We start from the raw sequence: 27,407 nt of genomic DNA on the forward strand, positions 1-27,407 counted from the left end.
ACTGATGAGAGGCCCTGCATTTTAAATCCATCTTCCCCTTGGCAGAAGGCTCTTACCCTCCAAGGATCCCCAAACATTCTCTAAATCAGTTCAGAGTATGTTCATGACCCATGGTTACATGGACCCAGGCACCTCCCCTTATTTTCAGCCTATGAGTAAGCAAGCTCACATACCTAATAGAAGTTCTGAAGACGAGATTTGAAAATTAAATCCTGGTGCATATATGGTGCTAATGATGTAACTCTGGGCAAGCTAGGTCTCACAGGCACAGCTGGTGCTGGCTCACAGCGGCTATAAATTTGTTTTAAGTTCAGAATATTGTTTCCTGCTATTTTTAAGAGTCGAGAAGGGATTTAGCCAGATTATTCCCAATGAATTTAATGAGAATTGTGCAGCCATGGGGCCTGGGTAGTATTTTGAAGATTGAAAGGTCACATGGACATTGTCCTGTATACTAATTTCATTTGTCCATTTGCTTTTTTCTCTTTCTCTGCCCTTTTCGCCTCTGCTTCTGTCCTTCTGTCTTTCTCTTTCCATTTCTAGAAATGTCTGTGTGTATTTTTGTGAGTTTAATAGCCTTTCTAGCCAGGCTTGAATCTTCAGCATTGAGCTGTTCTGTCTCCATGCCCATCCCCCACAAAAGGTACTGATTTTTTTAAAAAAAAATTTATTCTAATTTAACAAGATTGCCATAAATTATATATGATTGAGCCAAAGAGATAAGAGTAGTAAAATATGAAAAGTTTGAGCAGTCACTGTGTAAAATTCATAGATTGGAAAGAACAGTGGAAGATAAAGGTTGACTTCCATTCACTGGAACAGGAGATGTCAAAATTAGTCTTTCAGGCAAAATTGCCCTCTGTCTTGGCCACAAAAATACCCAAGTTCATTTTATAACACTGACAGAATAGTAATAGTCAAATTATGGATGGTGTGGTTTTCTGTAAATTATACAATAAATTTAAAGTATTACCAAGGCAGATGTTACCAGAAATGTGTATGCTGTAATGACTGCCCTCTCTCTGTGTAGGTCTTATAAATGACATTTAAGGAGAAAACCTAAAACCACACACATATTAATATTTTCCAATATTAACAGTTTCTAACACAAGATTACACAACAGCACATTCCAGGGCCGTGGGCGTTGACATCCAAGGTTACTGAACTACTCCTTCATTGTTGGCTGACTACATCTGCAAAATTCAGTCATGCTGTACAGAAGGGCGGATTTTGGAGAGGCTTTCTCATGCTTTAAGAAGCCCTGTTTCATGGTTATGATGGACTAGGCATAAAATATGTATCTCCAGTGACACTACCGCTGTGAAATATAGCCCTTTGCACAAACTGAAAGTGCTCGTGTTATACACATCCCATGGCTTACTAGGCTTCCTTTCCCCAACTGGCCCCGAGAATCCTTTGGCAGGTCACACTGTCATTGGAAGGGAGAATCCATCTTGCTCAGTTTTGACGATGCATATGGTGCCTTCCTTCCAAAATTTCACATTAGCATTTGAAAGGAGTTCCTTGGAAGCTAAAAATGCAAAGTAAATCATTCTTATCTGTTCAGTAAATCTTCCCCTTACAGTGCCCCCAGCGGGGGAGGGGCAATGGAGCCCAGACTCAGAAGACAGCAAGATACTTGTATTAAACACTTAGACAAACTTAAAGGAAAGACCACAATGAGATAGGCTCTCAGCCTGACCTAACACAGCGTAGAATCTCATACTTCCCTTTTGCTACAGAGAGATTGTTTAGACTTATTTTTTAGATCAGCAGGCAAGCTGCCGGGGGCATGTTCCTTCTCGTCTCAATGCTGCCATCTTGTGGACACCTAACTCAATGAGAAGCAATGACCCTCAGAGAAAACAGCCCCTGTTGTGTGTTTAATTCTATATTCAGGAGACAAGTGGGATTGGCAGAGGCAAGAGAATTTTATCTTTAGGATTATTTTTATTGTTAGCTCCAGTTTACCAAAATAATTCCAAATATCAAAGACTTCGTTTTCCCCATCCTTGAAAAGTTAACTAACCAAATTCCCCCAGCAAAAAGGTTGAGTAAAAACTAAGGCTTACAAGTTAGGGGAAAATAAAACAAACCCATAGTCAAATAGCACTTTGTAGAACACATGAAACAAATCATTCTTGAGAATCCCTTCACGCTTTCTTTTTAGAACCCAAAGGAAATATTTTGAACATTAAAAAAATATACAAGTGGGTACCTATTCAAATATGCTTTGGCTTTACTTGACCTTACATTGCAGTTTTAAGTGGGGCAAACAATTTATATGCAAATCTGAAAATTCACTAAAGAAGCAGTGATTTCCCACTTAAAATTAATTGACCTGATATAAAGCACAGAAGTTTAAAAAAAAAAAAAAAAACCTTACGAAATGCTTCAGAGATCTGCTAGTAAAAACCTGGAGCATAAGCTGGTGTGTTGAGAATACAGATAACCTCCAGGATGAGATATTCAGCCAAGTCACGTTTCTAGACTTTGGAGGTTCATGGGTCAGTCTCTAATTAAGATTCTTTTCATTGGTGAATATCAATTTATATGACTATCCTCAAGAGTAGAGTGTCTTTTATATTAAATATTGTGGAAATAAGGAGAATGCTACAGATGTAATAATACATGCTTTGGGAAGTAACCTTCCTGGAAATTTTATGTACCAAGTTGACAGGCGGTCCATAATCTTTTTTTGAGCTGGATCCAAAAAAGAAAAAAAAAGTTACTAAATGTGATGTTGCAAGCATGTGCATCTCTCCATGCATCTTTTGCATTCCTTGGTAATCCTAGATGTTGCGGCTTTCCTAGGATTTTTGAATAGATATTAAATTATATAAATCGTGCTTTCCATGAAGGAATTAAGGGCCTTTCTGACCTAAATGATCAAATGTGTCTTTCTCGTCTGTTTCTTCCTTTCCACCCACTGAAGAGTTTCCAACATATGGTTTTAACTGTGAGTTTGGCTGGGGTTCTCACAAGACATTCTGTCACTGGGAACATGACAATCACGTGCAGCTCAAATGGAGTGTGTTGACCAGCAAGACGGGACCGATTCAGGATCACACAGGTAATGGAGGGTTCACTGTGGCCTCATTTCTTTAAATTTGAGAGGGTGTTACTGAGGAGGGTTGCTGGGGTCTGTGCGTTTAGAAAATACTACAGATCATTCACTTGTGCTTTTATTTTCTGGAATTAAAAAGATGCCCTTCCCTAGTAGAGAGTCTCTTAGGCCACTTAGTGGAGAATGCTAATAAACTTAGCAACAGGTTGACCCCTGTCGCTATTAACGGGTCAGGTTATACTATTCAGGTTACCCCTGAATAGTAACAAACTGGGCAAATCAGTGTGTGTGAATTAGGACCTGTTTTCTACTCTTCCTGAACTTTTTTCATGAGACATGTCAAACATAAACAAAAGGAGAAAAGAAATAGTAAAATGAACCCTCTCTGTCCATAACCCAACTTCAACACTCATCAGATCCTAGGAATCTCATTTTACCTCTAGCATCCTGACTCTGAGTGATTTGGAAGCAAGTCTAGACATAGACAGTGTCATTTCATTTATGGCCTAATGCTTACTTTCTTGACCCTCGGAGTGGAAGTGGATTGGGGTCAGGAGTTGATATCTTATTCTTTTGAGGAAGATTGTAATCATTCTCTCTGAGCAAGGAGAAACCTCGCCACACCCCAGCTTACAGCCCATGCCACCTCCTGTCTTACTTTCCTTCTAAGATTAATTAGGGTTGGGGTGCACAGAGAGCTGTCAGCCACTCTAGGACCTCTTACCCATTGCTATCCTCTTTTCCTCCTACTCATTACTCAGCTTGAGAGATGGACTAAAAAACCATCAATGTCCTGTAAAAAAAAAAAAAACACATGCATATACTCATACACACACAAAAAAACACCAACCCACAACCTTCCAATCAGTGATACCGACAACACTGCTTGTTCAAGTCATGGTTCCCAGAAGAGACCCCAGAGGGGCATTTGCTGAGGCTGAGACATCTCATTAAGCCCAGGTCCCCCTTGATGAGTGAGCCAGTGGGCTGATGGACGGCCAAAGGGTCCTTCATGCTTTTCCCACTTGGTTGTTCACTCTTCCCCCAGTGAATACAACCATTAAGTAGGTTGAATAGGCCTTTTTCCATCACAGCTACCTCCTTTCCTAATAAGAATGACAAGGAAATTGGATAAAATTGAACGCCTTCAATTGTGAGACACTTTCAATTGAATCTTAAGACAAGCAGTTTTAGAAAACTTAAAATACTTTGACTGTAAATGGCACTGTACGTAGAAATGGCACCAAATTAACCAAATGCAATTAGCTGAAATGAAGGCAGTAATGGTGGAAAAATTGATGCAAAGTGAAGCAAAAAGGCCCAGTAGGATCTGACACTCAAAGGAGGTTAAAAGCTACGTTAGCCAGAGACAAAAGCTAAAAGGCTTACAGAAGTACAGTGCTAATTGAGAAAACGAAGAGAGAGTTCCTGACCTAGAATGCGATAAAACCCCGAAAAGAAAAATATCAGCGCTTTATGTGTTGGAGTGTCAGAAAAGGCAGGCGTGTCTTAGATGAACGGCTGAGACGTGCGAATCCTTCAGAAGCCTTTTTCTCTTTTGTCCTCCCGGGAGCCCTCCAGATCCACCCAGACCAGAAAGAGCCCCCGCAGCACTAAACTTGCAATCATTTGCTGAGTGAGCTGGGTGAGCCTGGCATCTGAAAGGCAGAGACTTGTTAACATGAAAAAGTCTAGATGAAAAGAGCCCCACACACAGGATACGCACACACAGCCTGCCACAGCTCGTGGTGCGGCACTTTGCAAATCAGACGTGGAGGCTTCTGAAAATGAACAGTATCTAGGTACAATAGTCTGTGGCCCGATTTTGAATTTATCAAAGGGATCCCGATTGGTTTTCTGCATCTGACCTCTTAACGATGGAGCTGTGTCACTTCTTATAGAGGATTCCCCAAACCCGTGGCAGATGCTGGGAGGGGCACGGGAGATGCAGGTAAAAAGGAGGGGGTCCAAGCCTGGGGGGCATTCCCAGTCTGGTTCTGGGTGAGAAATGGCTCACCCAGGCCATGGGATGAGGTGGCCAATGGCAGGGGGAGCGGGGGTGGCAGAAGACAGCACAGGAGGGAGCAGAGATGCAGGCCTGGCTCGGGGACCAGCTCAGCCAAGCATCCTCAACTTCCTTCTCCACACGATGGGGGCAAAGGGGCAGAGGCAAGGCGGGGGAAGGTTTTACCTGCTTGTCTTGATGGGCTGAGAGAGGTGGCACCATCACACAGACAGGTGACTATCAGTAGGTAAATCAGTGGGAGGAAACGGGGTCTACACGGTCCAGGAGAGACGGAGAGCGCACACATTCTGCCGGGGCTGTGGCTTCTATTTCCCACCCTCCTTTCATTATCCCACCCACCGGTTATATTAAGAGTGCCGAGGAGCCTCAGTCAAGCAGCCAGGTGAGGGAGGAAGACAGTGGTCAAGGACACATCCACTCCACCCAGACGCTGCTGACGCAGGACGCGCCCACAGACACGCAGTGCAAGGGCAGCTCCCAAACATGCCAGCCCCTGGGCAGCATACAGAACGCCCCCCTGCCCACAGAAGCTCGCCATCAGATCCGCGCTTTCATCAGGGGCGGCGTTCGAGGAGCATTTCTATTTGCAGAGCAAACAGTGAAACATGAGTTGTGTGTTTAGACCAGGTGGTAGCAGGAGGCAGTGCTCCCACCGGGGGTCATTAACAGCCGAGCCGGGAGTTAGTCCTCCAAGCTCAGCAAGCATCTCCGTTGCCGAAATGGCACATTCTAATAAGCCTCAGAAAAGCAGCCTCTCCGCTCCTGGAACCAGAAGCCCACATCAAACAAGAGTGGGACTCACAGTTGACTTTCAAGCTCTCAGGTGAATTTAAGGAACTTATTAATATAAGCCATTAAAATAAACTAGGATAAAAGAATTGGAATTTGGAGTGGAGGTGGGGGAAAATTGCCAGATTATATGGACAGACAGCAGCTTCATTGTTATCAGGCAGTTATAGTAACCAAAGCAACATCCACCAGAAGTCTTCCTGCTCCAGTGGTAAATAAATAAGAATACATCTAAATATTTACATTCACTCTCTGTGTTCACACACGTGCTGCTCAAGTCTTCAAGCTGCATGGAAATAGGTCTTCCAGTACATCCGATCTGCTTGCAGTGGTGTAGAGGCCAACACAAGTCATAGCCCATGTCCATGTGACCTTGCATTCTATATACGTGGTATCCGACTATTGAGATTTACAGCCTCCAGCACGAACATCCTTTCACAGAAGCCAAGAGCAGAGCCTTTCAATGCCAGTGAGGTTACCTGCCATTACCCACTTCACCACCAACACCACTGCACAGTTGGGTTCTGGTGCTCTGCCCAGGAGAGAAGGTTTGAGAGCAGAACTCGATGGAAAAGAGACAGAGGTTCATGGATCTGGCCATTCCCCCTAACACAGCTTTTTGTCACAGCAGGAGATGGCAACTTCATTTACTCCCAAGCTGATGAAAACCAAAAGGGCAAAGTGGCTCGCCTGGTGAGCCCCGTGGTTTATTCCCAGAACTCTGCCCACTGCATGACCTTCTGGTATCACATGTCTGGTTCGCACGTGGGCACGCTGAGGGTCAAGCTGCGCTACCAGAAGCCAGAGGAGTATGACCAGCTGGTCTGGATGGCCATCGGACACCAAGGGGATCACTGGAAAGAGGGGCGTGTCCTGCTCCACAAATCTCTGAAGCTTTACCAGGTGGGTCCCCTTCCCTCGGTCGGGGCAGGCAGCTGCTTCAGGGGCACTGGGATGCTGTTTGAAAGCTATGCAAGTGAGATGCGGGAATCATTCCAAAAATTATTTCAGGTGTGTCCTCAACCTGAGATACCGATGCACTGATGATCATCTAGGTAGTGTTATTTCATGGTCTCCTAGTTTACAGGCAGAGGACTGATTGCTAAGAAAGAAGGGAAAATGCTACTCTATAATTATTTAGGGCTGTCACAATCAACATTCCTTTTATTTGCTGCTCTTTCCAGTTTTAAATTCTGTATCACACAAAGAAAATGTGAGGAGAAGTTTTATACCATCCCCAAGCAGTTAATACAGATTGAAGAGCATATCGCGTGCTCATTCGAAATCTCATGAATTTCATTTACGTGCTATGACTTGAGCTGCACAAGCATTTGTAAACACTGTTATTTGGGACCGAACATTTAAATACTGTGAAAATGATCTCATTTTGTTAGGTGATTTTTGAGGGTGAAATCGGAAAAGGCAACCTTGGCGGGATTGCGGTGGATGATATTAGCATCAATAACCACATCCCTCAAGAGGACTGTGCAAGTAAGTATGGGTTACTGTAGAAACCAACACGGCGCTTGCTCATGGCGTGAGTCTTTCCACTTCATGGTCTTTGTCATGCTCACTAAGACCTAGAATTTTAATGTGGGCTATAAGCACATCCTATAGATGTGCTTGCTTTGATGCAACAAGGCGTAAAGCCAGGTTAGTCTACCTTCAGCTACCGCATCATCTAACCTGATTCACTTAGAATGTCTGGTGGTGTCCATAGAAGTACACCAATAATGTGCAACCCAAAAATCATAGCAAAGAACAAACAATTTCCAGGCCGTGCCTAAACATTGTGATGAAAAGTGGAAAACTCAGACATCTGGATAATTCCAGATATCTCAATGTGTAAACAAAATAGGAAGCCTTTGAAATTTTTCATCACAGTGGATTTAATGATGATTACATTGTGAATGAATCATAGACAACATCATTCTTTGATTTATTATAAAAATAAGTAGAGGTTTCTGACTCTCAGAACAGTTGAAATGCCTCAAAAGAATAAATTAAATTTAGAGATTTTGCCTAGCATTTCAGAGTTTATGGATTTTTCTTGGCCTGGTATATATGAATAAAAGTCTTGACATAGAAAACCAATTCATACTCCCAGTTCTTGATATATAATTATAAATAGCATCACTAATGGCAATGTAATAGCACAGTAATTAGTCTTAAGCTCCATTTGCTACACTTAAACTTTTGTTATATATCATGATATAATAGGATGTTAATTATAACAAAATGGAATAAGCCTATTGGGCAAATTTAAGACAAAGGAGGCCTGTTGGCTATAATGGGTTTTTGGTCATTTTAGCAATTTACAAAGCTTTTATTATACAATATATTGGATATATGTAGTCCCTAAAGTGGCAATAATTTGATAGGGTCGATTGAAGAAATTAGAATGAGCAGTGAATAAAGGTCTGCTTCATATTATGTAAGGAAATCTATTTAATGCCACAGTACCTAGCAAACCTTCATAGAAAAAAGGATAAGGCTTAATATTTAAGTTACAACTACTTTACAAACTGCCTGCCATCCAGGTCTACACAGTTGTTAATATGTCTGTTTCATATAGTTACACAGGGCCTATACTACTTTCATTCCTTTTCCAAGATGGGAAGGCTGATGGTGATGTTTTTGGAATGGGAGAGCAAACTCCACCAACTGAAACAACATTCAGTTTGGTTCAACAGGTTTTCTCTGATCACCTTCTAAGGGCAAAGCAGCATCCTAGTGCTACAGTGAATAGATAGAGGCTAAAACACGTCCCTGAGCCTTTTTCTATTTATGTGACTGGGCTGCTTAGCTGTGGTTACTGCTGGGCATTATACTCAGAAAGTCATAGCTAAAGCACCGTTAAAACTTTTATGTTCTCTTGTCTGTAAAATGGATAACCAACAAGGACCTGCTGTGTAGCACAGGGAACTCTGCTCAATGTTATGTGGCAGCCTGGAAGGGAGGGGAACTTGGGGGAGAATGAATACATGTATATGTATGGCTGAGTCCCTTTGCTGCCCACCTGAAACCATCACAATGTTGTTAATTGGCTATACTCCAATAGAAAATTAAAAGTTTAAAAAAATAGTAAAAAAAAAAAAAAAAACCAACAACTTTGTGTTGCTGTGACAGTAAAAACTTGTCTAAGATAATTCTATAATTATCCGTCAAATATGTTTCCTTGAAAATTTAGCAATGGATGCTAGGATATTATCAGCTCTTTATTAATTATTCATGCATTAACACCACAAATATTTGAGTCATGGAGTGTGTTCTGGACACTGTTCTAAATGCTGCGGACATAGGAGTGAACCAGGTCCCTGTCCTCTACTCAGAATCATAAAGGACACCAGGACTCCACTCCCCCTGGAGACTTTTTTTTTTTTATAAGACACAGGATGCAGTCTCTGGCCTTAACGAGCTGACATACTATATGGGAAACCAACTAACACTTTAGGAAGCCGTTATCTACAAAAGCACAGGATGGCAGCCATATGTGCAACCCCACTTCTGTTTTCTATTTTTACCAGACTTCCCCACACTCCAAATGCCAGAGTCATTTCCCCACCCTCCCCCCACTCCACTCCCCACGCCTCTCCTAAGACAACACACACTGCTGCAGCAGGGCGTCCTGGATTTAGATCTGACTCCAGTTCCCTAATCATTCGGCACTGCCTCTCTATAGCTCTCCAGTTACCTCGTGGGGTCGGATTGTGCTAAGACCTTTGAGGAAAGCCCAGCAGAGCCGCTGGTGATTAGTGTGTGTGTGTGTGTGTGTGTGAGGGTTGATGTAGTTTGTGTGTATTATATTTGGTTGAGAGTTCAAATATCTCTTTCAATTTTCTTTGACTTGTCAGAACCAGCAGATCTGGATAAAAAGAACCCAGAAAGTAAAATCGATGAAACAGGTAAGTTTGTCTTGCTGACTGATTTTTAAAACATTTTACATGGCTTTTATTATATTTATGGAGAAACTCTGGAACTCTGGCACACTAGGGTGCTAAGTGAAACTCACTCAGTCGTGTCTGACTCTTTGCCACCCCATGGACTCCACAGTCCATGGAATTCTCCAGGCCAGAATACTGGAGTGGGTAGCCTTTCCCTTCTGCAGGGGATCTTCCCAACCCAGGGATTGAACCCAGGTCTCCTGCATTGCCCGCGGATTCTTTACCAGGTGAGCCACAATGGAAACCCAGGGTACCAAAGCAGTTTACATAGAATAAACACCCACCCATGTCAGTGGTACTGTGCCTGGGCTATTGTTAGAGTGCCTGATGCAGACTTGGGAGAGGCAGTGACAGGTTCAGACCGTGTCAGGGGTAACCCCAGGGACATGTGCTAACCTGGCCCTTCCCTACCAAGCTGAAAGAAGGGCTCAGAGGACAACGCCATGAAATACCCTCGTTTTATAACTATGGAAACAGGAAGCGAGTGAAGACTGTTTCTTACCCAAGGACCTACAGTAGTTTTCATACAGTAATTTGAAACCAACCCAAATTCTTGTGCCTGATTGAGAACCAGATATAATCTTTAAAGGACTGGAGCCCAGTGTCTGTTTAGACCACCTGTTCCCAGCCTCTGCCACTGCAACCTTCGTTTTGCAGTAATGATCACAACACTGATGACAGTGATGGTGACGATGATGCTGATGAGGGTTTATCGAGGAGCTAGTATGTTCCAGTCACCTTCTATAAGTTCTCTTGTTTAATTCTCACAGCTGTTCTCCGAGTATATTTATCCCCGTTTCACAGATGAGGAGACTGAAACTCAGAGCAGTGACTTGTCCTTAAGTAAGATAGGTAATAACTTCCCAGGTGGCGCTAGTGGTAAAGAATCTGCCTGCAATGCTGGAGACCCAGGTTCAACCCCTGCGTCCGTAGGATCCCCCGGAGAAGGAAATGGCAACCCACTCCAGTATTCTTGCCTGAAGAATTCCATGGACAGAGGAACCTGGTGGGCTACAAGTTCATGGGGTCACAAAGAATAGGACATGACTAAACAACTTTCACTTCGCTTCACTTAAGACAGGTAATTAAGTGGTAGCCTCAGACTTCAAACTGATTAATTCAAAAGTGTGTTTTCTTTGAACACTGCTTTGTGATCCAGTGCAAGGCATTTGGTTGGAGTGAGGTCCTGCCCGATGTTGTTGTATTCCCAGAAGTCTCCACACCTGTGTTGGACACTTGCCCCAGCATCACTCCAAGCTGCTGCTAGCAGACTTGTACCCTGTCCATCAGCATCAGCACCAGTTGCCATCAGAAATGTGGGCCTATTAATACCATAGCCAGACTTGGATTTGGTAGAGACAAATAGAGATGGTGCTGTATTCACAGTTGATCATCTCAACACGAGGCTCATTTAGCTTAGTTACGTGGTCCACACTGAGATGTAAACTTTATTAGAGATTGTTTCAAAACAGTGTCGCATCAAGGGAGAGAATATTAATATGTCCCTGTGGCTTCTTTCCCCCTGTAGGGACTTGCATCGCATATTTTTAGTTTCCTTTGATTGGAATCCTTGTTGATCAGAACACCATTAAGTAAACACCAGGCCTGTTGCACATTAACATTCTAGTCTCATTTCTAGTATCAGGTAATGAGGCTCAGAGCTCCCATGTTAATAATTTCTCATGTTCCACTCTAAAGAAAACATTTCCCCAATGCCTGCATGCAGAGCTGTGTGACCATCTCCAGTGAAACCACCAGGGCAGCCAAGATGCTGATTATTAAATGTGTTCTGTTCAGCACAACACAGACCTGGCTTCTCGATTGGAGCCATAAACCATTTAAAATGTCAGCAGCAGGCATGCCCTCATTCTGTCGGAAAGCTCTCTCCTGATTGAGTGAAACCATGGTCGATTTGGGGGGAGACTTGAAGATTGGACTTGTGGTAGGACCACCACCCAGAAGGGCAGCTTGGGCCATCTTCTCGTGCAGGATCTGGGCATCAAACAGATGTATCAGGAATGGTTAAATCCCTGCTAGACCAGTGTGGGAAGGAGCATTTTGCAAAGCTTATAGATCTCATATCTGGCCAAGGACAATAAACACAGATTACAGTCTGACGGAGGGCGGGCTGCAGAAAATCTTAATTAGATTAGAACCCAGCCCTCACTGCTTGCCCAGAAACAGTGGTTTCCATGTGCTAAGCTTTCTGTCGGAATCACAGCACCAAAGCCCCAGTACCTTCCCTCCCACGCGTTGATTCCCAACAACTCTCAGACGTAAACGCTGGTGTTTCTTGGCACTGGAGGAGCCAAACCCCACTGCAGGAATCCCCCACAGGCTTTCTTGGGAAGGACAGCCCAGAACCAGATGTGTGCTCAACTTCTTGTCCATTTCACTGTCTCCCGTCATCCGGTGTGTGAGCAGTGCTCACGGAGCCAATTTTGTTTTTCTCGCCAGGGAGCACGCCAGGCTACCAAGGCGCTGGAGAAGGTGATGAGAACATCTCCAGGAAGCCAGGCAACGTGCTGAAGACCCTGGACCCCATCCTCATCACCATCATCGCCATGAGCGCCCTGGGTGTCCTCCTGGGCGCCGTCTGCGGGGTGGTGCTGTACTGTGCCTGTTGGCACAATGGGATGTCAGAACGAAACTTATCTGCCCTGGAGAACTATAACTTTGAACTCGTGGATGGCGTGAAGTTGAAAAAAGACAAACTGAACCCACATAGTACTTACTCGGAGGCATGAAAGCAGACAAGAGGTGAGCAGGCGAGCAGGAAGAGTGGAGCAGAGGACAGAGCTTGAGCTGGGGACCGGCTGATCTTTCACTGTTCAGGCTGGGATGCGCGTTGATGACGCCAAGCCAGGTTTTTCTCAGGAGCTTCAATGAGTTTGGCCGACAGACACGGACACCTTAGCTGTGTTAACAATCGGAATCCTGTACAGTCAAGCTTCTTTCTGTTGGTTTCATTGGAATAATCCAGTGCTGGTGTTGAGACCAAGTATGATTGACTTAATCATTCAAAGGACTCCCCCTTTCCCCTTCTCTCTCCTCTTCCTCTTCTGGATTCTTTTCAGAAACTGTGCAAAATCCAAGATGCTGGCACCAAGTGTATCTAGCAGGGCCCCTTTAACGGACACGCTACCTGCAGCCCAGTGCCCAGAATATATTCGAATCACCGCCTTTCAGTGGACTCCTGAAGCTGGCCTTGTGTATAATCGCCCGCGTCGTGGATAGGCAAAGAAGGAGTAGGATGTTTTCTGTTAAAGTATACCGTAGCCTCAGTACCAGTCTGTGTGTCAGCTCTGTTTACGAAGCAATACCGTCAGATTTCCTCGATGTTTTCCAGTGTTGTACTCAACCTCGTGCTGTGAACTCCATACAGAAAACTGTGCCATCATAAACACTGCTGGCAACTGGGTGTGATGCGGACAACCGCAACGAAGAATCCTTGGCACTGGCTAGTCCACGTCCTCTCAAGTGCCTTTTTGTTTGTACTGGTTCTCATTGTGTTACATTCACCCGCCCTGTTTTTCGCTGGTGAAAGCCCTCTTCTTGAATCAAACCCTGGGGGCCTGCTGACGAAGAAGAAAGTATATTTTAGTGTGAGATGTCAGCCTCCAGGAAGGCAAGGGCTCCGAAGATTTGGCAACGTGGCTTAATCGTTCCGCTTTTTCCGTAGTTCAATTTCATGTCTCTTGACCCTTTTGTATAAAGCTGCAATATTCTCTCTTACTGTTCTTTCATATGGAATGTATTTTCAAATGTAAACTCTTTCTCTGCTAGCCCTCTGTCTTTTTTCTCTCTTAGGATTTAAGCATTTGCCATTCTTCAGAAAAGAAACTTGCAGCTTTAACCTGCTGGGAATGGCAAACAATTTTACTAGACTTTATGTTGGAAAAATAAATAAATAAGGGAAATTCCTAACTTTGCCCTCCAAAGTATAACTTTGGTTTCCTTGTTAACTGGTTAAAGTGACAGTATCTTTTTTCCTAAAACCATTTATCTATACCAATCAAAATAATCTTTGATAGAACTGTTTGCATTTAATAGAAATAGTGTTTAAGTTGAGGGAAGAAATAATTGGCTTTCAAGTGAGACCCAAAGGGATGAAATTCCCTCAAAATCCAAAAATCAGAGATTTTTACATCCAAGTACATGAAAATGACCCATGAGAACCTTCTTGTTTTGGTATTGAGTCAGGCAAGGGAAGTGGAAGAAGGAATGGTTAATTTAAGAAAGCAACCATAAATTCTGGTGCCTGGGGATGGAGTATTTTAAGATAAGAAAGAGGAAGAAAAGGAGTAAAGTCAAAACAAATATTCTTAAAAATCCATTCAGCAGCAACCCTGAAAAAGGAGGAGACTTAGTGAAAGCTTCTAGAAACTTCCCTTGGCTCACAGTGAGAAAGCCTGCCTTGGAGCTGGCAAGACCTAAGTCTCCAATGGCGCAGAGAAGTAAATGTCTTATGAAGCAGCATGTGAATTAGCCCAAAGAAGCTTTGGTTGCTTTCCGTGTGTTTGTGCCCCGCCATGTAGTACAGAAGAACTTCCTCCCTCCCACACTGCTGTAGGTCTCACTCAAGTACATTTGTGGGGGTCACATTTGCATCATGGAGCTGAAAGTCCATTCATCCTGGTTTAATTGAAATGAGAATGCCTTTTGTTTCCAGGAAAGTATTGATCACTATGAAAGAAGAATAGATTCTAACCCCCAGGGGCATCCATTCAGCCGTTATAATCATACCCAGACGAAAGCATTAAGACTTGATTTTTTTTTTAAGGCAACAGACTTAAAGTTGTCCTCAGCCAAGGAAAAATGATACTGCAACTTTAAATTTTAAAGTATCTTGCACTGATAAATATATTTAAAAATTATATGTTTATAAAGTTATTAATTTGTAAAGGCAGTGTTACAAAATGTTCAGTTTATATTGTTTTAGATTGTTTCATAATTTTAAAAGGTGTAAAATAACATATTTTTTTCTTTATTGAGATCTATAAATCTTTCTGTAGTAAAATGTTTTCATTTTACTGGTATATTATTGCTTCATGTTTTGTACCATCATAAAATTTTGTGCAAATTTTTTTTACAGAAATTTTTATTTTCTATGACAATATGACACTTGTAAATTGTTGTTTCAAAATGAACAGCGAAGCCTTAACTTTAAATGACATTTGTATTCTCAGACACTGAGTTGCATAAAACAACCACATAGAACTGAACTGTAACTTAAATTCCAAACTATGACTACTACATTCCAAAGAAACAGTTGAATTAAACATTTTCATAAAATATCCCAAACCTGATGGCTTTTATTATATTAGCTTTGTTATTGTTAAAGAAATTGGTATTATTCCAGCATCAAATAACTTTCAAGATTTTTTTAAGTTCTTTTTTTAAAATAATATCCTAATAAGGAGAGAAGATTAAGAAAACATTTCCTGAAAGTAGAACATCAACCCAAATTGGATACTTGTCAAGATAAGGCATAAAGAATTTGGCCTTATAAGTGGAAATTTTTCAACTCCAAATCTTGTGTCAAATGTTTCTATACTCCATTTAGTAAAGTTTTTTTTTTTTTTAATGAAATTCCCATATGTCTGTTGGTAAGCTTTGTTCTTATAGAAAATAGGTAATAAACAGGATAGTGTTTATGCGTGTAGCTGTGCTAAATTTCGTTAGAGGGCAAAGCTAAGCATGGCATTGCAGCTGGCTACTTGGTAATTCTTAGAAAATTTTGAGTCCATCCAGGACCAAAATAACAGTAGTATAGTAATAATTACAATAACAAAGACGAGAAGGGTGGAATCAAAGCATGCTCTGTAGGACGAGTACCATTCACAAACCAACAGTTCTTTCCTTACCTTCCTCTGATTATAGGAAAATCTAATTCTGAAGTGCAGGAAATCTATGAAGGTGGACTGCTCCGCACAGCTCTTCCCAGTGAATTAATATTCCTGCTTTTCTCTGGACACTGATGTCTTTGGCATCTTCCAAGTTTTAACTAAGAAGAGAACATTTGCCCTACTCAGGGGAGTTGTAGGTTTCTCTGCTTAGAGAAAGGACTTCCCTGATGGCTCATCAGGTAAAGAATCTGTCTGCAATGCAGGAAAACACAGGAGATGTGGGTTCAGTTCCGGGATTACAAAGATCCCCTGGAGGAGGAAAATGGCAACCAACTCCAGTATTGCCTGAAAAACCCCATGGATAGAGGAGCAGAGTTGGGTATTCACCTTACTGAACTTAAATTACATTTATGTTCATGGGTGTACCCAGAAAATATGATGACTTATGATGAATCTACCAGAATTAATCCAGAGATACTTTCTGAACTAAGGGCCATAGATTCATGGGTTCTGTTTCCTTGTTTGAGAAACCTTAAACATAAATGCTTTCGACCCATTTCTTATCCTCAGTTAGCAGCTAAGCTAGGCTTTTCTTCCTGGGTTTAAGGAGCTAAATCACTGTATAATTCTTCCCAAAGTCAAGAATTAAATATGTCACAAAGACTGAAACATTTAACTTAAAACATAAAAGTTATTTATCATTCCATCTCCTGTCTTCCCTGCTAACATATTAATCACCACTTGGGCTGGATTGTACTTTATCTTTTTGCAAATCAGCAGGATTTTGTAATACTCCATGATGTTTCTGCTTTCCCGGTGATAATCATAGCTGTTGTGTTGTGATGAAAAGCAGTTCTGCCAGAATTTCCCTAAACTCTATAACAAAGGAATCCTAAGCAGCTTTTCAGCTCACAGGTTGAGAAGCCAGAGGGAAAGGAACCTCGAACTAAGTAGAACTTAGCACCAAGAAGTGAATGAGACCCGTGTGATCTCTGGCATTATTCCAAAGAAACATTGCGAAGTGATACAAATAAGAGCATCATATTATCATATACAAGTCACTTACAGCTGTAAAGATCCGGTGAACCAATTATATCATTTCAGGAAAGAAGGAATAAACTCCATGGGAAACTTCTATGGTGATGATGCTATACTTCTTTATATTGAGAACATTCTACTTTCGCAGCAGCTCCGGGAGCTAAGCTTTGTCATTATTCCTCTTTATAAATGAGGAATCCAAAGTTTAGCAAGTTGAAGGGTGAATCCAGGATGGATCTGGTCTCATCTCCCCTTCCATTCCTCCTATCACACCATAACCCTGCCTGTATGAGCGTGAGAAGTGCCCAAAGAGGGCCTGGCTACTCAAGCCAGTAGTAGCAGCATCCCCTGAAAGTCTCTTAGAAAAGCAGAGTCTCAGGACATGCCCCAGACACACCGAGTCATTTTAACAAGATCCCTGGATGACTCACATGCCCATCCATTTGGGTCTGAGAAGCACTGACCAGCCTGCAGGTATACTATGCCAGGTATTCCAGAGTTTACCTGGTGGTTTCAGGACACTCCAAGACAGGGAACACACCTGCAGATTTCTCAAAGCACTTTACCAAAGAGTCTGAGCAGCCTGGAAAACAGTAAAATTAGAAAATTGGAAATCTCACTCACTGAGCCTAGAAGCATGTTGCTGGTGAGGACCCTACATGTGGACTTCTCTGAGAGGAAGAGATAATGGCTCATGAAGTATGTTGCTTGATGAAACATTTAAAGTGCTATAAAGAAAAGCAAATGGGACTTGCCAGGTGGCACTAGTAGTAAAGAACCCGTCTGCCAATGCAGGAGATGTAAGAGACTTGGGTTCAGTTCTTGGTTGAAAAGATCCCCTGGAGGAGGGCATGGCAACCCACTCCAGTGTTCTTGCCTGGAGAATCCCATGGACAGAGGAGCCTGCAGGGCTATAGTCCATGGGGTCGCAAAGAGTCAGACATGACTGAAGCGACTTAGCACACACGCAGCGCAAAGCAAACACTGTGTTACTCATCAGTGTGATCAGGAGGAAAGGAGGAGGATCCATTTGTGAAGAGCCAAATCCTTTTGTTCAAAAGAAGTTGCCTCATTCATCACACAGTTTACTGCTTTCCAAAGGTGCTGAAATCCTGATTTGTGTTAAAATCATGAATGGTAAAATCCTGAATGGTAAAATAAAGGTCCCATGAGCCAATTCTATCTTCTTCTCTAAAATCCTGAATAGTGAACCTAGGTTGAACCCAATTTAATCTTGCTTCAATAATTTCTAATCTTGTTTCTTGGGGTCCTTATTACAAATAAGCAAGAAACTCTAGGGTAATAGTTTTGCTGCCCAGTGACTCCCAAGAGAAGGTTTTTCTATACAGAAAGATGGTCTTTCTAGACCATATAGAATGGTACCTATTATGATGTAGGAGTTCAATAAATGTGTAACATTCATAACCAAAGGTGGTTTAGTCACTAAGTTATGTATGACTCTTGCGACCCCATGGACTGTAGCCCACCAGGCTCCTCTGTCCATGGGATTTTCCAGACAAGAATACTGGAGTGGTTTGCCATTTCCTTCTCCAGGGGATCTTTCCAACCCAGGGATCAAACCTGGGTCTCTTGCACTGCAGGCACATTCTTTACCAACTGACCGAATTTTATTAATATCACTGCCCTATTTTTTTTTCATTTATTTTTATTAGTTGGAGGCTAATTAGTTTACAATATTGTAGTGGTTTTTGCCATACATTGAAAGGAATCAGCCATGGACTTACATGTGTTCCCCATCACTGCCCTATTAATAGAGTTGGAAATCTCTTGCTCTGACAGAATGTTGGGTTGAAATGGACCTGTTCTCTGGTGATGGTACTATAACAGAGCCTCACCCTTCAGCAGCTTGAATGAGACAACTTGCCAGGATAGAGAGTAGGTCTGGTCTCTGGGATGCTCCTTTCAGTGATGTGAGCATCTCCCCTGCCCATCACTTTTAATGTGAGTTAATTAACACTCTCTTCAAGGCTCCATCAACATTTTGCAGAGAGGTGGTGCTGGCAACACTAATGATCTTGATGTAATCCTGTCGGGAAGCCATTCCATGGCTTATTAGGCTATCGTTGCTCTAATTTCATCCAACTTCTGAAAAATTTCAAAATTGACTAAATTGCTTCTTGGACTTTGAATATGTGATTCTATTTAAAGCAGATTCGATCATTACCCTCAGATCGTTTTCAAAATTTCTGCTGTTATTCATGCCTTCTATCTAAAGAGACCTTATATCTAGAATCTTAGACATAATTTTTCTTGGGTCATCTTTTAATTTTATGTATATTCAAGCTACCTAAGTTCCAATGAATTATGAGAAGAAATACTCTGTCATCCAAATAACATCCTTTTGATTTATTTCCTGTATTTATTAGAAAGTTTGGGTGTTTGGAGAGATCCACACAGTGACCCAGCTTGATTTTGGTCCCTGTTCCCTAAGCACCCAAAGCTCGGACAACAGATGTGAGTGCTTTCGCTAATCAGCAAGTGCATTATTGAATCTACTCTATGAAAACTTCTTAACTCCTTATCATCACGACCACTGCAATTTTCTGTATGCTTACTGTGTACCAGACTTTACTGGATGTTTCTACTAACACTTAAAACAATCTTATGAATTGAGGTTACAACAGCTGAGGTACAGGATTTCCCTGGTGGTCCAGTGGTTAAGAATCTACCTGTCAATGCAGGGGACACAGGTTTGATACCTGCTCTGGGAGAATCCCACACACCGCAGGGCAACTAAACCCATGCGCCACAACTATTGAAGCCCACAGTCTAGAGCCCATGCTCTGCAACAAGAGAAGCCACAGCAATGAGAAGCCCATGCACTGCAGCTATAGAGCAGCCCCCTCTCACCACAACTAGAGAAAGCCCATACATAGCAACAAAGACCCAGCATAGCCAAAAGTAAATAAATAATTTTTTAAAATAATAAATAACAAAAAAAAAATTTTTTTTTAAAAACAGGTCAAATTATACCCAGAGTGCAATCCCATATCTGCTCCCTATTTTTTCTTTCCATATAAATCATCACCTTTTTGTTTACTATATACCTTACTCACTTATTTTATTATCCATCTATACTGAAAAGTGAAAAAAAGTGAGTGTTAGCCACTCAGTCGTGTCCAACATTTTGCATCCCCTTGGACTGTAACCCGCCAGGCTCCTCTGTCCATGGAATTCTCCAGGCAAGAATACTAGAGTGGGTAGCCATTCCCTTCTCCAGGGAATCTTCCTGACCCAGGGATCGAATCCAGGTCTCCTGTACTGCGGGCAGATTCTTTACCATCTGAGCCACCAGGGGTCCCAGGGAAGCCCCACTAATACTAACAGAATGCAAATTACACGTGGACAGTGACTTTTGTGTATTTAGTTCTCTGCGGTTTCCGCAGCACATAGAATAGCTCCTGTCACACTATAGGTCCTAAATAAGCGTTGTTGAATGAAGGAGCCATGGTGATTGGTTGGAAAAAGAGAACTTCAGTGGAAATGGAAAATGGGGGGAAAATTTCAGGGCAGGTTTAGCCTACCAGAAGTTTGTTCTGGAGCAAGAACTTGGAGGGTTCATATATCGAGTATTTTTCTTAAAAATTTCTTTCACACCCTACTGAAACAGAGCAGGACCCTATGGTCTTTGCAACTCCTGTCTTCAGCTTACCTTTTATATGTAGAAAAACTTCAGCCAAACAATAAGTTTAATCAGAGAATTGAGAAAATACACAAAGGAAAACACTCAAATGAGACCAAGTAATAATAGTTTGGTCATTAAGCAATGTCAGGGACCTTTAGTTCCTCCTCAAAGGCTACAGATAATATTCTGAGCCATATCTTGCAAACTGATAGATACTGAAACCCCCACCAGCTGAAAGAGGTTAACGACATGATGGTCAGACTGTAGCCACAGTTCTGAGAACTGAACTCAAAGAAATGGGAACAAATTAACTGTGGAACTAAAGGTTAACTGTACTTAAAACAATTAAGACGACACTGATCAGACCACCCTGTGACCAATTTCAAGATGACAGTCAGAATCGACTGTGCTGTTTCCTCCCTCCATCGCTAAAATCGCTCTTGCCCTGTGATTGTCAGTCAAGGGGGAGCTGGCCTTTGGACAGAGGTCTGCCCTCCCCCACCCATCCCCCGCACAGGTTGCCAGCCTTTGAAATAAAGCAAACTGTCCTTTCTACCAACTCCGCCTCTTTATCGGCTTTAGAGTGACGAGCGGAATCCCCACTCCCGGTCGGGGTTTTGGCTCCCGCCGTGGGGCTCTCGCGACATCTGGCTCCCAGGATTTTCCCGAGCAACGTCGCCGCCATGAGGGCGCACCAGGGTGGCTGTGAGGAGCCGCTACTCATGGCTGCCTGTCCCAAGGAGAGGGGTTTGGGGGGATATTCCTAGTGGCTGCTGAAACCATTTCCTTCGAGGATCCTCCCTGTTTCTCCTCTGCTCAGCACTGGCTGTTAACTTACGCTTTTCCTCGGTGGAACGGAAACATGCGTCTGGACAAGCTGACAAGCTCCAAGACGCAGTAAGTCAGTCAGTCCACTGGTGTGCAAATGGGCTAACTTCTTTTGAGTACAAAGTGCTCCATGTTTGGGTATTTGGCTAGTTGGTTCTGATGTGTGTCTGACTTCGAGGACCTTTTGTGAGGACAAAGTGCTATTTGGGCATTGCCAGTTGGTTCTGACGTGTGTCTGTCGTGAAGGACCGTTTGTGTTGGGGAAGAGTTTGCTAGGATTTGTGACACTTCTGCTTTCTGATGTGTGAATGTATATTCCCTCCCTGGAAATAAATTACATCCCCCCATTAGGGGATGGGAAATTTGGTGCGGCAGAACCAACTCATTCTTTAATTTCTTCCTTTAGTGATGAAAGTGAAAGTCGCTCTGTCTTGTCTGACTCTTTGCGACCCCATGGACTATGTAGTCCATGGGATTTTCCAGGCCAGAATACTGGAGTGGGTAGCCTTCCCCTTCTCCAGGAGATCTTCCCAGCCCAGGGATTGTACCCAGGTCTCCTGTATTGCAGGCAGATTCTTTACCAGCTGAACCACAAGGGAAATCCTCCTTTAGTGATAGAATTCCTGTTTCACCTGACCATCTGACTTCCCGGGAGAAAGACTCCCTTTCCCAGCCTCTCTACTCTGTGCCCTTGTGACTACAATCGAGCCAGTCTTATGGAAGAGGAAGTGATGCTTGAAACCTCAGGTTCCTATCTTTAAAAAACAGTAATTATGCCCTTTCCTTGATCTTTTTCCCTTCACATTGCCTGCCTGTGGATGTACCAGTGAAAGCCAAGTACCACCACCAAGTACCACCATAGGGCATAGACAGATTGACAAGCAGGTAGAATTCAGACTCCCTGACACGTCTGTGCCACCAACCCAGATGGTTTATGTTCAGTTAGTTACATAGTTCAGTTCAGTTCAGTTGCTCAGTCGTGTCTGACTCTTTGTGACCCCATGAACTGCAGCACGCCAGGCCTCACTGTCCATTACCAACTCCCGGAGTTTACTCAAGCTCATGTCCATTGAGTCTGTGATTCCATCTAATCATCTCATCCTCTGTCGTCCCCTTCTCCAAGAGAAATACAAATTTCTATGTTGTTTAAATCACTGCTGCTTTGACATTTGTGGCTAAACCAGTATAACATCTAATAACTGATTAGATGTTGAATTTAGAACATTGAACAAAATCTTAAAATTGAGCCCAGATTCGCTAACAAAGACACCAACCACCAAGATGATCTTGCCCCCCTCTTTTCTCATTTTGCTCACACTGTACGTCAGACAGAGTGAGGAGAAAGTCAAGAGTTAGCCATTCTTTGTCAGAGCAAAGATATGGTCCAGGCTTAGTGGTCCAAGCGTAAACAGGATAAAGAGAAGCATCTGGGCACCAGATAAATAACAGAAAACACAAAAACATCATAGAAAAAAAATAACACAATCTAGGAGAAAACATAAATCAAGAAACCAAAACGACAACAATTATTTGATGTTATATATAGAATATGAATAAGCAAAAACTTAGAAAATAAAATAACAGGATATGACAGAAATAGGACTTTCAAACTTAAGCCAAATGGCTGAACAAACTAGCATCATTACAGGTTTAATAAATAACAATAAAGAACAAAATAGTTTTGAGAACAGAATTACTGGCAGAATTCATCCATAGTAGCCAAGACAGGAATGAAACAGAGCTCTTTCTAGAGAAACCTGACCCCTGACATTCTCTCTCATTGGTTTTAATCTCCTGATGCATGAATCCCTGCCTCAAGGACCAAACATCCCTGTTTCTGTGCAGCTTCTGGAGAAATTCTTAGTGAGACTCAGAATGGAGTGGAGAACAAGATGCCAGAGGGAGCCAGGAGAAAACTCATAGATGTTAAAGTATTAAATCATGAAGAGGTGATCATTTGCATTCCTGGCCTCCAAGAGGTTCACATTTTATTAGCTTTGGAGCAATGGTATCAGAATATAATGCAGTCCCAGTGGGATTGAAATTTGTCATTTCCTGTTGAGGAACAGGGTTTTTGTTTTTTTTTTAAATTTATTAAGTGCTAAAGTGTCTGCATGTTACTCTAACTTCTAAGGATAAAGTACATTCATGTGTTCAGTGCTCTGGGGAAGGCTCCAGAGTGTGCACATTTGAGGATGGGGTCTCCTCAGGCATTTTCACTCCTGTTACAAAGATCCTAGAAAATCAGCTGGTGGCCATCTCACCCCAAACACGAAGGAAGGAGGAACAAAATAATTGTAGAGGTAACCCAGTAACTGAAACTGGTGGGATGACCGAGGAAGACAACAGGAGGGAAAAGCCCTTCATCAAAAGCCTTCCATGGAACCTTGGTTATTTAAGATGCTCCCATAAAAACGGTTCTGAGGGACTAATGTTTTCAGGAAATGCTATATACAACTACATCGTTCTTTAAGAATCACAGCTGCTTTGATATGCTAATACACACTTTAGTCTTTAATTCAAAAGGTCCACACTTACCATGAAAAATATCTTGTGTGCAGTACTTAGACAGATTCCCCGTTCTGAGAAGTGGTTGGAAAGTAATAGGCTAAGAAATAGATTTGTTTGCATGAACACAAGAGAGGAATATTAGGTTAAGTCGTAGTTGGAAGCATTGCCCCAAGATGCAAAGTGGTCCTTAAGATTCTTTGTCCTAGTTGAGCAAATAAAGGACAGAAAAAACCTAAGAGAATTTTTGATGAGGGAGACACAGATATGCAGGAATCATAGGGATGAAATCTCAGCCAGAATTTACAGCATACTCGCAACAAATTCTTTATGCTAATGAGCCTAGAATTATCTCGCATCATCCTCCCCCTGCTTAATCACCCTTGATTACCTCTGGTGTGCACTGGTAACCTCAGGTTAAACAATGCAGGCAGCCCCTACCTCTTCCCAGGCTGTGACAGTGTATCATAATTGAGCCATTTCTGCCTCTCTGGTCACCCTCCTATTCTCCAAAGTGGTCCTCTGTACATTAATCTGCTAGTTAAATATTGATAGCAAGCCTCTGCCTTAATATTTACTTTGTTGCTCCATTATTGCTATATACTGGGTGATTATTTGTTTCTGTCTTCCCAGCATGTTTAATCAGGACTGAGTCAAGCTTTCCTATGTTTAACCTTCTCGTCCAATCATAGCGGGAGAGTGTTTGGGAGAGTATTTCCGACACCAGCTCTCAAATGATTCTCTGTGCTTGCTCAGTGCATGTGTCACCACAGCCAGTAGGGGTCAGAAGGGCATTTCTCTTGGGGTCAGGTGGTTGGTAGTGAGAAAGGAAAGCCTTGGAGGCTCTGTCTCAGGTTGAACATCTCTCTTTGAACATGGCCTCCTAAATGTATTCTAAGGGAGAACCAGAGTCAACCAGGTAGCTTCTGTGTTTTTTAATGGAATGTTAGCCCTGGAACTCTTCAGCGCCTAAACTTGCTATGACAGCAGCCATCCCATCCCCACAAAGACTGTGGAAAGTGCCAAAAATAGAGACCTAGATGCCACCCCTGGTCTTGATTGGAGTCTATTAGAAGCTCTCTGGCAAGTAACTGCACCCTCTCCGTTTGCCTCAACTGCCTCACCAAGCTGTAGGGAAGTATTAAGTCATGAGTGAATGAGAATCATCTTTGAAAATTCACTCTGCTGGGAAATAAAGATGCTTTATGGCATAGAAATGTAAATATCACCCTTGAATCAAGAGGATCCTTCTGCATTAATCCTATGGTGTCAGTGGCAGGTTGCAACATATGTTTCCCAAACTGAAATCTGTGACCTCCCCCAGCAGAAAGGCCACAGTTGCCTTTGGTATGTGTATATTTGGGGAGGAAATAAAAATTAAATTTTAGGCATTTTTTGCTGTAATCGAAAGAAAGAGATTTAACAGATGTACCCTGGGCTCTTTGCAAGCAATGAGTTGGGAATTCTCTTTCTGCCTCTCCACCCACACCCTGATAAAATGGAGGCAAGCAAGTGAATCTTCCAGGAAGTCACTATCTGACTTTCAATGAGAGTGCCTTGCAATTTAGAGACTTTAGGTAATATTGATATCACATTAAGCACATAGTTTAAAGTTCCTCCACTGGGTGGGTCCAGTGGGTGCCAGCTAGACAAATGATCCTTCAGATTGGTAGAATGAGTAAGAGTCAGTGCACGGTAGTGACTTTTCCAGCTGTTTCCCACGTGGTTGTTCCCATCCTCTGAGTCCTGGGAAATTGAAGGCTTCTGTGGCAGTAGTTACATCTGCAGTCGTAGAACCTTGAATCTGGGGACTTCTCCAATAGTCCGATGGTTAAGATACTGCTTTCCAATGCAAGGGATGCAAGTTGGATCCCTGATCCGGGAAGTAAGGTCACTTAAGCTGTAGGGGATAGCCAAAAGTTTTTTAGAAAAAAGAAAAAAAAAGGACTAGAATCCAAATCGTAACCTCCAAGAAAGCTACGTGCTTTGTGCCTGACCCATTCTTCAAAAATTTCTGATTATTTGACATTCCTCTAGAACACTATCCCCTGTCACCCTGCCTTGCTTTTTGCAAACAATTGGAATACTCTCTCTCCTCCTGCTTGATCCTCCTTGACTGATTGCCTCAGAACTTCCAACTCAATTTCGGAGCTCATTTTCAAATTTTCCACTTAGGATAAGCCTTCCTGGTCCCCATAAATGAGAGAGAGCCACTCTAGGTCCCCATAGCATAAGCACAGACCACTTCTAGCAACATCACATAAACTATAACTATTTGTTTACACTATCTATGTAGGTCAACCTGTAGATAATTAAATCAAGGTCACTCTAGGAAGTTCAATAGGAATTGAACATTCCAAGACTTCAGTGCAATATACTAGTTACAAAGGTATTGAGAGAGTTGACAAGCTCAAGAGGGGACAATGAGGCAATGCAGATTGTAATGACACTGGACAGCTGCTAGCTACCTGCTGGGTGGGGCTGGAGGAATGAAGGAAAAATAACTGCTCTCAGAATTCAGAAACCAAGGCTACCTAGCCAGATCTGGTCCATGAGAGCTGGCACCCCTGAGTCACCACCCAAAATAGAGACAAATGGGGATGGCTATCCTAGCATCTTCCATTTTTCATTCTACTGCTGGTGCTCCTACCACCTTGAAACTGACCTGAAGCCAGTGACTCAGAGAGCCTGGCTCAGAGACACAGTTGTCAGGGAAAAGTCTAAGATTGAGTCTGAAAGCAAAGAAATAAGTGGCTGACTTGACGACTTCTCTCCCTCGGTAGATGGTGAACTTTATTTGGTACCCTCAGCACAAGATACTATGTAGATGTGTCGAGCAAAGTACTGACTTAACGTGAGATCTATTTTCTTTGTAATCTTGTCAAAAGGGCTTATGCTTTTTTAGAAAAATAATACCAATTCTCTCAGCCTACCTTAAACCATTTTCTTTCTCTTCATCAAACTGAAAATTTCTCTTTTTCTCCCTTTAACCACGGTATTTCCATCTTTGTGGGCTTTTCACAGTTTCCACATTCCCAGCATTCCAAGGGGATGATAAGAAGCTGCTGGTAATCTTGTTGGAAATTTGCATTGAGTTCCCTAGGGCGCTGCTCTGGAGGCCAGTCAAGCTAAGAAAGGAGCTTCTTTTGCTATCAGACACTTTTTAAGTCTTTTCATTATGAATTCACCAGTGCAGCACATAATGAGGTCTTGTAGTAGCAGACAGGGAATACATTTCTCAGCCAAGTGGCTGAACTTGTAAGCTGCCAGATCGTGGACCATTATCTATAATTACTCCTTGGGTATTCCGCAAAGATCGTTTTCTTTGTAGAATTTAAAAAAAAAGAAAAGAAAAAAGGCAGGTCTTGCTATAGGTTTGGTAGATTAAATTTAGGCCAAAGGAAGGTGAACTGGGGTTGCTCTCTTAAGAGGGGATGTTTCTCTCCTCCAGGACGAAATCATTTGCCCTCTACCTTGGCCAGAAAACCACCTTCAGTGAGGCACCTGACTGGGACACGTGAATGTGTGTTGAAAGTGAAATTCTCTCATTCGTGTCCGACTATTGCAACCCCATGGACTATATATAGTCCATGAAATTCTTCAGGCCACAATACTGGAGTGAGTAGCCTCTCTTTTCTCCAGGGGATCTTCCCAACCCAGGGATCAACCCAGGTCTCCCATGTTGCAGGCGGATTCTTTACCAGCTGAGCC

At 42.5% G+C, this 27,407-nt stretch overlaps 1 protein-coding gene and 2 long non-coding RNA genes across 10 annotated transcripts in view; 2 read left to right on the plus strand and 1 right to left on the minus strand.

Moving 5' to 3' along the window:
• NRP1 (neuropilin 1) overlaps positions 1-15,124 on the plus strand; it is a 145,275-nt gene extending 130,151 nt beyond the window's left edge. For 2 of the 4 annotated variants that reach the window (XM_020872696.2, XM_020872694.2), the window contains exons 13-17: positions 2,937-3,074; positions 6,512-6,786; positions 7,278-7,374; positions 9,738-9,788; positions 12,285-15,124. In XM_020872696.2, the coding sequence (XP_020728355.1) occupies positions 2,937-3,074; positions 6,512-6,786; positions 7,278-7,374; positions 9,738-9,788; positions 12,285-12,574 (851 nt within the window). In that variant the 3' untranslated portion in view covers positions 12,575-15,124. The remainder of the gene's footprint in view (positions 1-2,936; positions 3,075-6,511; positions 6,787-7,277; positions 7,375-9,737; positions 9,789-12,284) is intronic. The other 2 variants (XM_020872695.2, XM_020872697.2) reach the window with 1 other exon arrangement.
• LOC139036569 (uncharacterized) overlaps positions 13,829-27,407 on the minus strand; it is a 130,458-nt gene continuing 116,879 nt past the window's right edge. The window contains exon 3 of the long non-coding RNA XR_011489380.1: positions 13,829-25,596. This is a non-coding gene — a long non-coding RNA (uncharacterized lncRNA). The remainder of the gene's footprint in view (positions 25,597-27,407) is intronic.
• The window catches only part of LOC110124228 (uncharacterized), a 122,140-nt gene continuing 115,420 nt past the window's right edge, over positions 20,688-27,407 (plus strand). For 2 of the 5 annotated variants that reach the window (XR_011489375.1, XR_011489377.1), the window contains exon 1: positions 20,688-21,257. This is a non-coding gene — a long non-coding RNA (uncharacterized lncRNA). The remainder of the gene's footprint in view (positions 21,258-27,407) is intronic. The other 3 variants (XR_011489373.1, XR_011489374.1, XR_011489376.1) reach the window with 2 other exon arrangements.

This window comes from Odocoileus virginianus, chromosome 9 (genome assembly GCF_023699985.2).
Source record: "Odocoileus virginianus isolate 20LAN1187 ecotype Illinois chromosome 9, Ovbor_1.2, whole genome shotgun sequence".
Classification (NCBI taxonomy): domain Eukaryota; kingdom Metazoa; phylum Chordata; class Mammalia; order Artiodactyla; family Cervidae; genus Odocoileus; species Odocoileus virginianus.